This window comes from Primulina eburnea, chromosome 1 (assembly GCF_022965805.1).
Source record: "Primulina eburnea isolate SZY01 chromosome 1, ASM2296580v1, whole genome shotgun sequence".
Classification (NCBI taxonomy): Eukaryota; Viridiplantae; Streptophyta; class Magnoliopsida; order Lamiales; family Gesneriaceae; genus Primulina; species Primulina eburnea.
In genome coordinates, this window is record NC_133101.1 from 11,694,312 (window position 1) to 11,706,139 (window position 11,828).

At 47.2% G+C, this 11,828-nt stretch overlaps 1 protein-coding gene across 1 annotated transcript; it reads left to right on the forward strand.

Annotated features, from left to right (window-relative positions):
• Positions 1-771: 771 nt before the first annotated feature.
• LOC140804168 (uncharacterized) lies at positions 772-4,704 on the forward strand. Its single transcript, XM_073160008.1, has 2 exons — positions 772-1,223; positions 1,302-4,704. Exons 1-2 carry the CDS (start codon positions 772-774, stop codon positions 4,702-4,704), a joined length of 3,855 nt encoding a protein of 1,284 aa, XP_073016109.1.
• Positions 4,705-11,828: the final 7,124 nt, after the last annotated feature.

The following is an 11,828-nucleotide window of genomic DNA, read 5'->3' on the forward strand; positions in this document are numbered from 1 at the left end:
TACAAAATGTTTTGGTATCATGGTGTTGTAATATCATGAATGTTTAATATATTAGTCTCATATATTCGTGACACATGCAACATACGTGCTTCAGTGTCTATTAATAATAATGATAATTGGTGATACCCTTGAAAGGGCCCGGGTCATGTTTGACCCGGGAAGTTTCGTTGCATGGCCCGTATGAAAACCGAGAGGCCGGGTATTTCCTACATAACCGTCGAGTGAAATGATTAACTAGGGCCCGGGTTCTCATGTCAGAGCCGAGGGCTCAATACCCAAGTAACCTCATTGGGAGGTCCGAGAAAGGGACTGGACAGGAAGTCAACATCCCTTCTCCTTGGAGTGTCCGCGAAGCTATCGGGAAGAAAGGGACTGGACAGGCAGTCAACGTTCAAGGGTACAAGTGGTAGGTACGCCCACGTATCGAGGTAACTCTAGTTTTCCTTCCTATAAATAGCAGGTATAGTTGTCATTTACGGGGTCTGAAAAATTCTTCTTTCTCAAGCATTCATACATATTGCTCTAAAGTTTATTCCTTGATAAGCCTGCTGACTTAAGCATCGGAATGGTCACGCTGGACACCCTTCCAGCGCCCATTCACGAGTTCTTTTCTTATTTGCAGGTGTTGAAAGAGCCATTGTCCACACTCAAGTTCCCAAACACTATAAATTATTGATTTGGCCCGTTGGAGTTTTTGACCCAGCTCATTCCATTTCAGCGAGGCCGCATCATTGGCGCCGTCTGTGGGAAATTTGAGACTAAGGCGTTGATATGGCTCACACGAGGAAAACTAACCAGAATACTTCCCGGGTTCAGGGAGTCGACGTAAATCACTCAAGACAAGAGGATGCTCCTCCTGATCTTATTACCATGACTCCAGAGGAGTTGGATAAGCGTATTACTGAAGCCGTGGAGAAAGCTATGGCTAGGCGAGAAGCTTCCCACCATGATATACCACTCGAGGAGGAACCAGAGAAAGAGCAAGAGCAGCAGCAGGAGTTGAGGGAGGAGGAGAAGAGGGGAGAAGGTGAGGAATCCTCTGCTGGATCTAAGTCACCAACGATGGTCGAGGAGATGCTGGAGTTAAAGCAGAAAATGAAAGTCTTGGAAGGACAGCTGGAAAATCGTGGAACTTCTCGAGCGTATGTCAAAGGACGCCCGTTTGCTGAGGCAATTATTCGGGAACCTCTTCCTGGGAACTTTAAGTCTGCCAAAATAGGAACGTATGATGGAAACGAAGATCCAGAGGAACATTTAGCCAGATTCGAGAATATGGCTATGTTGCATTGATACACCGATAGGATCAAGTGTAAAGTGTTTTTGACTACGCTGGTAGATTCAGCTCAAAGATGGTTTGATGGGTTGGCTCCATTGAGTATTAAATCGTTTGATGATTTTCGGAAAATCTTCTTGCATCATTTCAGTAGCAGCAAAAAGTATAAGAAAATTGCTTTCAGTTTGTTCGAAGTAAGGCAAGGCCCGGAGGAGAGTCTGAGGATGTATATTAAGAGGTTTAATAAAGTGGCTTTGGATGTGCCTACTTGCGTTGCGGAGACAAAAACTACTGCTTTCACTCAAGGTTTGAAAGAGAGTGAGTTTTTCAAATCGTTAACAAAGAAAGTGCCTGAGGACTTTGAAGATTTGCTATCTCGGGCAGAGAAATACATTAATATGGAGGAAGCCCAGAGACAAAAGAGGGAAGCCATCAGAAAGGAGAGAGGGGACCGGGCATCTAAGCCCGAGGAGAGAGGACCAAGGCGGGGTAATCCAGGGCACTTCTCCCAGCACGTGCCATTGAAAATTACACGGGAGAGAGAGGTACAGGAATGCAGTAGGGATCCAGTTCCCGATCAGCCGCTGTCTCAACCCGAGAGAAGTGGATTTTGTACTAGGCACGGGATATGTCAGCACAGTACTGAGAATTGTAATGCTTTAAAGAGAAATTATGTTCCACCCACCAGTCAGGGATATAATCAATCGGTCAAGAGGTCGAGAGGTCCACTCTGGACACCTCGGCCACCAGTGCCTAACACCCGGATAAACGGAAGGAGTGGCCCGAGGAACGATGTGGGTAGGAGGAGGGAGCCGGAGCCCGAGAAGAAGAGATCTTCATCCCCTGCGGCGGGATTGATCAAAATGATCTCGGGAAGATCTACTGATGGAGATTCAAATCGAGCCAGGAAGTCGAGAAGTAGGCGGGAGTGTATGGAGGTGGAAGGATCTAGGAGAAACGAGGCCGTGAACAGTTTTGGTCCGGAAGATCTAAAAGGAATAAAAATGCCACACAACGATGCTCTGGTCATCCAAGCCCGGGTGGCCAACTACGACATTTTGAGAGTCTTTGTGGATTCAGGCAGTTCAGTCAATGTGATTTTTAAATATGCCTTAGTGCAGATGGATCTGCAAGGGTTCAAGTTGGAGATTGTGGAGATTGCCCTATTTGGTTTCGCCGGACATGCGGTTTATCCGGAGGGAGAAATTGTTCTGCCACTCACTCTAGGCTCCCGGGATGTCAAGAAAACAGTCATGACCACCTTCACAGTGGTGGATTCCCCCTCATCTTACAATATCATTCTGGGGAGGCCGGCCATGAATGAGTTGAGGGCAGTAGCATCTACTTACCATCAAAAGATCAAGTTTCCAGTGGGAAGTCAAGTAGGAGAGGTCCGTGGAGATCAGCCTTCTTCCCGAAAATGTTTTGTGGAGGGTATCCGGGCAGATCAAGGCAAGTCTAGAAAGGAGGGGAAGAAAGCCAAGATGGAGGAAGTCAGGGGGAGAGTGGTGGAAAAGGGGGAAGTACACTTTGTGGCAGAAGAGGAGCAGGAGGCTGTGGAGATAGGACCAGGCCAACAGATCCGGGTAGCTCGGGACCTCAATGTATCCACCCGGGTCAGTTTACTTAAATGTCTAAAGACTAATATTCATGTGTTTGCCTGGTCCCAGCAGGAACTAACAGGGATTTCACCCCTGATATCTGAGCATCGATTAAACATTCTCCCGGGAGCTCACCCGATCAAGCAGAAGAAGAGACACTTTGGTCCCGAAAAGGACAAAGTTATCGATGAACAGGTGAAAGAGTTGCTGCAAGCCGGCCACATTCGGGAGGTACAATTTCCTACATGGCTCTCGAATGTGGTGCCGGTACCCAAAGCCACCGGGAAATGGAGGATGTGTGTTGATTTTCGGGACCTCAATAAAGCCTTTCCAAAAGATCATTACCCATTGCCCCGGATTGATCAGTTGGTGGATTCCACCTCAGGTTTCGAGCTGCTCAGTTTCATGGATGCCTATCAGGGATATCATCAAATTCCTTTGGCAAAAAATGATCAAGAAAAGGCCAACTTTATCACCTCGGGAGGTACATTTTGTTATGTTGTAATGCCTTTCGGGTTGAAAAATGCAGGGGCCACGTATCAACGTTTAATGAATAAAATCTTTGAGAAGCAGCTGGGAAGAAATCTGGAGGTTTATGTGGATGACATTCTGGGAAAATCAAAGGAGGTGGCGGATTTTATTGTTGATTTGGAAGAGACCTTTGCCACTTTGACATCTTATGGAATCAAATTCAATCCTGCTAAATGTATTTTCGGGGTCAGGAGTGGTAAGTTCTTGGGCTTTATAGTGACAGAGCGGGGGATCGAAGTCAATCAAGAAAAAGTAAAAACCGTGCTATGTATGCCTTCTCCCCGATCTGTCAAAGAAGTGCAGAAGTTGACCGGGAGGATTGCCTCTTTATCTCGGTTTATATCTCGGTCAGCCCACAGGAGTTATCCTTTCTTTCAGGTTCTCAGGAAAGCCCAGAAGTTCGGATGGGATGATAGGTGTGAGCAGGCTTTTCAGGATCTAAAAAATCATTTGGCTGAGCTCCCAGTGCTGGTAAAACCCGAGCCCGGGGATAAATTATTTGTGTATTTGTCCACCACAGAGTATGCCGTTAGCTCAGTGTTGATAAAGGAAGAGGATTCTGATCAGAAGCCTGTCTACTATGTCAGTCATGCCCTGAGTGGTCCCGAGCTACGGTACAGTGAAGTGGAGAAGATGGCCTTGGCTTTAGTTGTGACTGCCCGGAAGTTGCGGCCTTATTTTCTGTCACATCCCATTATCGTCCTTACTAACAGCCCGCTGGGAAGAATTGTGACTCATTCAGAAGTGTTCGGGCGGATGATTAAATGGAATGTGGAATTGGGGGAATACGATATCGAGTACAAACCCCGGGTGGCCATAAAAGCGCAGGCTTTATCCGATTTCCTATCTGAGATGATTCAACCTGCTGAGGAGGAAAGATGGAGAGTGTTTGTGGATGGGGCTTCTTGCCTGGCAGGATGCGGAGTCGGAGTTGTGATAATATCCCCGGCGAAAGAGAAGATTAAGTTGGCAGTAAAAATTGATTCCCGGGTGACGAATAATGAAGCAGAATATGAGGCTGTTCTAGCCGGTATCCGAGCTACCCGGGAGATTGGAGCGGCCAGAATTATATTGTACTCCGATTCACAGTTGATCACTCAGCAGATAAAAGGTGCGTATGAAGTCAAGGATGACAGGATGCTCAAATATTTGCATCTCATCAAAGCCCAGGCAGAAGTATTCATGGATTGGAGCATTGAGCAGATACCCCGAGAGGAGAATGGAGAAGCAGATGCCTTAGCAAAAATGGCCGCCTCTTTGTCAGAAGACAGCACCCGGGAAGTTTTGTTTGTCTCCTGAGTAATTTTAGCTACTAAAGAGGAGGAAATGTTGACAGTACCAGAAGATTCGTGGATGATTCCTCTGATAAAATTCATCCGGGACAGTGAACTGCCCGAGGAGAAAGCTCAAGCACAGAAGATAAAAATACAAGCTCCCAGGTTTGTTCTCTTAAATAATGTTTTGTACAGGAGATCATTCCAGGGACCATTATTGAAGTGTCTGAGCGAGAAGGAAGTAATTTATGTTCTTCAAGAGATTCATGAAGGATGCTGTGGTGAGCATTTGGGAGGAACATCTCTGGCTCGCAAAGCGATGCTAGCCGAATTCTGGTGGCTGACTCTTCACCATGACTCCGCCCGAGTGGTCCGGACTTGTGAGGGATGTCAACATCATTCAAACTTTCAACACAGCCCAGCCACTCCTATGAAGCCTATTTGGGCATCTTGTCCCTTTGATCAATGGGGAATGGATATAGTGGGTCCATTTCCGGTCGCCCGGGCTCAGAAAAAATTCTTGCTGGTGGCTGTTGATTATTTCTCTAAGTGGGTAGAAGCTGAGGCCTTGGCCAAAATCACCGAGCAAGAGGTTCTAAAGTTCCTATGGAAGAATATAGTTTGTCGTTTCGGCGTACCCCGGCGATTGATCTCAGATAATAGAAGGCAATTTCAGGGAAAGGAGATAACATCTTGGTGCCGGGAAATGAAGATCACCCAGTCCTTTACTTCTGTGGCGTACCCTCAGGCCAATGGTCAAACAGAAGTTGTAAACAGAATTATTGTGCAAGCCTTAAAGACCAGACTGCAAGGCAAAGGGAAGGACTGGGTAGAAGAATTGCCCAGTGTACTATGGGCATACAGGACTACCCCCCGGGCACCGACTCAAGAAACTCCGTTCAGCTTGGTATACGGATCCGAGGCCGTCCTTCCTGTTGAGATTGGGCAAACATCTGCCCGGGTAGAATCTTATCCGGGCAATAATGAGGACAGCCGTGCAGTAGAACTGGATCTATTAGACGAGAAGAGGGATCAAGCAATGATTCGGATGGAAGCATATCGAGGCCGAGTCATGAAATCCTACAACAAAAAGGTCCGAGTTCGAGATCTGCAGATAGGGGACTTGGTTATGAAGAAGTATAATCCGGCTGGGGATGTGGGCAAACTTGAAGCTCGTTGGGAGGGGCCTTACAAAATCATTAGAAGAGTTAGTTCCGGATCTTTTTATCTGGAAGATGCTCAGGGGAAACTTCTTAAGAGATCTTGGAATGTACTTCATTTAAAGAAATATTACCCTTAGCCAATGCACAGATGTAATTTTCGCTTTTCAAGAAATAATAAAGGATCGCTTTCCTCATATTTCTGTCTACTTTACGTTATTGATACATCAGACTGAGAGGAACTAAGCCCAGGGCATTACACCCTGGCTCGGGGCTCCGTACCTCGACCATTCCAAAGTCCCGGGACCTGTTCCCCGGCCTAAGGTTCCGTACCTTAGCTCTACATAAGCCCAGGGCATTACACCCTGGCTCGGGGCTCCGTACCTCGACCATTCCAAAGTCCCGGGACCTGTTCCCCGGCCTAAGGTTCCGTACCTTAGCTCTACATAAGCCCAGGGCATTACACCTTGGCTCGGGGCTCCGTACCTCGACCATTCCAAAGTCCCGGGACCTGCTCCCTGGCCTAAGGTTCCGTACCTTAGCTCTACATAAGCCCAGGGCATTATACCCTGGCTCGGGGCTCCGTACCTCGATCATTCCAAAGTCCCGGGACCTGTTCCCCGGCCTAAGGTTCCGTACCTTAGCTCTACATAAGCCCAGTGCATTACACCCTGGCTCGGGGCTCCGTACCTCGACCATTCCAAAGTCCCGGGACCTGTTCCCCGACCTAAGGTTCCGTACCTTAGCTCTACATAAGCCCAGGGCATTACACCCTGGCTCGGGGCTCCGTACCTCGACCATTTCAAAGTCCCGGGACCTGTTCCCCGGCCTAAGCTTTTGTTTGTTTCAGATAATTGCATCACAAATGTTCAGTTAGTATATAGGAGACCGGTGCCTAGTTTTCTATCTCGGTTAAGTTTTTAACACCCGAAAGATTTCTAAGACTTGTTAAATCAGGAGTATCCTAGTCCTGTTGAGATCGGATGACTAAATTTTTATGAAGATTGCGAAGAAGGATAGAAGGAAAGGAAGTATTACATTACTAATAAGCCCGAAGGCAAGAAGTGAATTTAAAAATAAGAAAGAGATTACAATCCTATTCTATATCAACAGGGTCGGTGCCTGGCTTTTTCTCCTCCTCCGTCAGCCGCTTTTTTTCTTCTCCTTCCTCCTCTACAGGTTCCTCTCCTCCTTCCTCCTCTCCGGATTCTTCTTCTTTGTCTTCCGCCCCGGCTCCTGCAAGGGACGCAATGGCTAGCCCGAAGTCTGGAAAGTTGGCCCTATCCTCGGGTATAAGCCCAGCTTCTTTAAATTGTTGGCGACATCTGTTGAAGCCGACTTTTAAGAAAGGATAGGCTCTATGCTCAACTGCGGCCTTGAATTCTGGGGATTCCAGGAAGGAAGTCCTCAGTTGCTCTTTTTGGCTCTCAGACTCGGCCAGGGCCATCTCCGCTTTCTCAGCCCGTGACATCTGCTGTTCTATGGTGTCTATCAGGGAGAGGTTCTTGCCTTCAAGAACCGAATTATGTCCTTGGAGAGTTTCCTCCCTGATGTGACCTTCATTTATTTCATCCCGAGCTTTGGCCAGTTCCGCCTGGGCAGACTCTATAGAACCCCGAAGAGCAGCCACCTCTTCTGCATGGAGTCCCCTCGATCGGGAAAGTTCCTCCTGGAGGCGCTCATGTGCTTCCCTAATGGCTTGGAGTTGGAGGGCTTGCCGATTGGTCAAGAAGGTCACTTTTTCGTGGGCAGACATTATCATGTGAGCACCCTATTTAAAATAGAAGGCGGATCAAAATAAGTAAATAAATAAAAATAATAAATAAGGAAAAAAGAAGCTTACAGCCAGGAGTTTGTTTACGCCCTCCTGGTATCGAGGGGTCGGCGGTACACTCTGGAGGAAGGCCTCATCAATAGGAAGGAGCATCTGTTTGAAGAGGTTTGCCACGACTCGGGAATCTTTTTCAGTGAAGAAACTAGCCCGAGCAGATGGCACAGAGAGGAGAGGGCCTTGCAAGGGCTCTTGGAGAGGCCCTTGGAGAGATTCCTTGGAAGGTTCTTGGAGGGGCGCCTGGTCATCGCGCGGGAGGGGAGGCATGTCTGACTGATACGCTTGAGAGGAAGCCTGGCCTCCCGCTTGGTCATCTTCACTAAGAGTCAGCACCGGGATGGTCATGACTCTTCGTTGCCTTTGGCTAAGGGGGAGGAGGTCTTCTTCATCCTCCCTGGATTCAGGCGCCGCTCTCTTAAGTTCAAATTGTACCCGGGCCGTCTCCTTTGCCCGGGCAGCCACATCCTCCGCTCTCTTTTCGGCAGCAGCCTTTCGGGCTGCCCTCTTCTTCTCCTTGGCTGCCTTCTCGGCTGCCCATCTTTTGGCAAAAGCCTCTTCCATTAAATCTGCATAAAAAGCAAGAAAGGGTAAAATCCAAGTGCAAATATAAAGCAAGGGAGCAATCGCATAACAGGTAAAGGGAAGTTACCGGGTTGAAGGTCCGAGCCAGCAACTTCATCAATCACTTGGTCAATCGGATCTTCAACCCGGGCACTTAAATGATGGGTAGCCAGGTGCTCTTGGACAATAAGAGCGGAGGAAGAAAACTTTTTACCCTCTACCAAGGCGAGGCTTCGGGTATAAAATTCTTCAGACTTATACGCCCGAGGAAGTTCTGGCTGAGCGGGAAGAGAAGGGAGGAACCCGGTCGGACAATCAAGAGAACCCGGGAGGCGAATTAAAAAATACCTTCCTTTCCACCCCTTTTGGGAGGAAGGGATGTCATCAAGAAAGCGGGCATTAAGCCGGGCAGAAAGGGAAAAGGCATTATCTCCTAATCTACAAATAAAAAAGTAATGCAGAACTTTGGAATTTATTACCAGATCATGCATACGGAAGAGAACAAAAACCGAAGCCATGATCCGGAAGGAGTTGGGGTGAAATTGATTAATAGGTACACCAAAGAATTTGGCAACCTCGATATAGAACGGGGCAATGGGAAATCGAAGACCATTTCGATGCTGGTCCCGAAAAAAGGTAATATAACCAGAGGGGGGTTGATCCGCCCGGTCAGAAGATCCGGGTATGAGAATAGGATAGGTAGGGGGAATGACCCCTAGGGTTCGAAGTTCCTTCTCTGCTCCGGGGCGCAAGGAGCTGCTCAAAGAGGAGAACCATGGAACCTCGAGGACCTCGGTTAAATGGTGGTCGGAAGCATGGACCTTGCCCTTACCCTTATCTTTTTTAGAGATCCGGGAAAGGCCCGAAGAAGAGGGTTTAGAAGGTCTGGAAGAAGATGGGGGTTTAAAGCTTATGGGTTTTCTGACAGTCTGGGTAGAAGGGCGGCGAGAGGTGGGAGAAGGAGACGAATCAGAACGAAGTGCAGCGGATTCGTATCCTGACGAGCCTCGTGCATTGGCCCCGGAAGTAGAAGAAGTAGAGTTAGACATAATGAGAAGAGGAAACTTACGAGTATTTAGGGCGGAGATGGTGGAAGATCGTCGGAATAGGGAGACTTCGAACGCCGGAAACTGTGAGAGAAGAATTTGCAAAGGCTTCGCCGACAATGGTGATTTGAAAGTGATTTTTGGGAAAAACCTGAAACTTGGGGTTGCTATATATAAGGGATGAAGGACGATCTGAACCGTCGACTGAGTGAACACGTGTGCGGTTTCAATGCGCCTCGAAAGTCGCGACGGGCAGAATGAAAAGACAGTTACACAGATCGAGATGTCAGGATGGCTTAATCTCCTCGGAATACGAAACATTATTGACCGTTAGGATAGATGAACACTTGTCATTATAATGCTGTGTGGGTAAGCCGGGAGGTTTGGGAGAACCCGGCAGGTTTGTTTCATAGCTCGGGAAACCTAGAGACCCGGGATGGGGATTTCTAAGACCGAGTAGTCCGAGACCCCGGCATCTTGTTACAGTCACAAGATTTGATAGCCCGGGATTATATTCTAAGTTCGGGGGGTGCCAGAGCCTGGAATCGTATTTTAATCTGGTATGTCACAAGGGCCGTTTCAGTTTTAAAAGATCGGGTTATTACGAATAACTGTAAGTCTATTGTTTCGGTCCGCATAAATTCGCACAAGATTTATTTGCAGAAGAGTAATGAAGCAATAGAAGTCGATAAAATTTCCATTACATAAAATAGCGGCCAAAAGTTATGGGATCCATTATGTTAGATACAGAATCCTGCCACTCCGTTATCCAATTAGTTAATTCGTGAATGCGGAGGTTGACGAAGTATTCATTCTCCATTATATTGTTCAGGGCATGCCACTCTTTCCACAGCATCATATGTAGCAGAACTTCATCATCAACCAGATCTGTCACCCGGTCTACTACAAATTCTCGGATATACTTCCTTGCTCTTGATCTTTGTGCTCGAGTAGTGGCGAGACGATTGCGGTAGGCATAATCCAAGTCATGAACCTTGTCCCGCACGGCCATGACCTTCGCCCATATGCGTTCCTCAATTTTCCTCTTCAGTTCCTCTACATGAGGACGCATCTCCGGAGTCACCAGAACATGTGTACTGCTGCAGGCACTGGAACCACTTGAACTCGACATTTTGGATTGAGGGTCACTTTGCATCTATCCCCTCTTATTTATAGGTGAACGTCCTTAAAATATGGAGGGAGTCCAAGAGTCTCAGCCAGCCGAATCATCCCCTCTATTATTCAAAGGTAAAAGTTGATCAGAACCGTCGAATCTAGACGTGTGTACGATCAGGATGCCCTCCGTAAATTGTGCCGGGCAGGTGGAGGGTCTGTACGGTTACCCAAGCGTCAAATCTGATGTATCTTGGAACACGGAACGTTTGCGTTTGACAGGAGTTTAATAAAGTGCATATCATCATGACACCACGTCAGCAAACCGAAAGATTTTCATTCCCGGCTTATTCCTTTTCTAGGATTACAAGTTCGGGACTCGGGCATGTTGGTTGGCAGCCCGGGAGGTTTTAGACCCCGGCAAGTTATTTTAAGCCCGGGAGACACAACGCCCCGGCATGTTATTTTTAAGCCCGGCGGATATACTTGAGTCGAACATATTAAGGTATCATAAATAATCATTCTCAAAATGATTAAACGATGGTGACAGTTGAATGGAAGAGATGCGTATCACTAATGCATTAATTAGTACGGAGCAACGCTTTTTACACCCGAGATGTCGCACCCCCCGGTCTTTTTGACAAGACTTGAAAGGATGATGCCCCGGTATTCCATCCGAAACCCAGGAAATGCGAAGCTCGGGCATCTTTTTTGTTGGAGATACGAAACCCTTACGTCCCCGGTTGTTACGTATTGTTAGTTAATCTTGTTAGTTGAGTTATGCAGCTCGGGGAATAGGCATTAAATAAAGTAATACAGAGACAGTAATTCAAATAAGATTTCATTTGAAGGAATTATTGCGCATTACAGCAAAATACTCCTCCTCTACACGGGCTTTCCACAGATGCATACAGGTTCTTACTTCTCTGGTAGCCCCCCTTGCGTAGCTCTCGATGTTAGTAATGTTATTCAAAATGCTCCTCTCCTTACGAAGCATCAGTTCGTAGATACGATCCTCTTCTAAAGGATCCGATGTCTCAGGAATGTTTAGGTATTCCCGGTATTTCTCCAACTTCGCCGCCAGCTCGGGAGTGGTAGCTTCGCCCCAGTTGTAGAGCAGTTGTAATCCTTGCAATGCCTCCCAGAAGACAAGGATCTTTTCGAAGACCTCATCTTCTATTGCGGCCTTATGTTTTTCCGCAGCCATGTCCATGAATTCCTCGGACATATCTGGAACTCTTGAACTGCTTGCATCGGCCATTACTTTTCTTTTTGGATGATAGTTGTTGTTGGAATGATTGCAAGGAAAGCGGATGATTATTTATAGAGGCAAAGGGATAAAAACCACCGTTGATCTATGAATGTGTAAAGGGTTAGGATGCATATTCGGAAATTGTGCCGGAAGATGAAAAGACGTGCGCAATTATCGAGGTGTCAG

Excerpts from the sequence above, each read along its gene's own strand:
- LOC140804168 (XM_073160008.1), top strand. The coding sequence starts at position 772 with ATGGCTCACACGAGGAAAACTAACCAGAATACTTCCCGGGTTCAGGGA. Across the intron at positions 1,224-1,301 it reads AAGTCTGCCAAAATAGGAAC|GATCAAGTGTAAAGTGTTTT; the intron begins GTATGATGGAAA and ends ATACACCGATAG.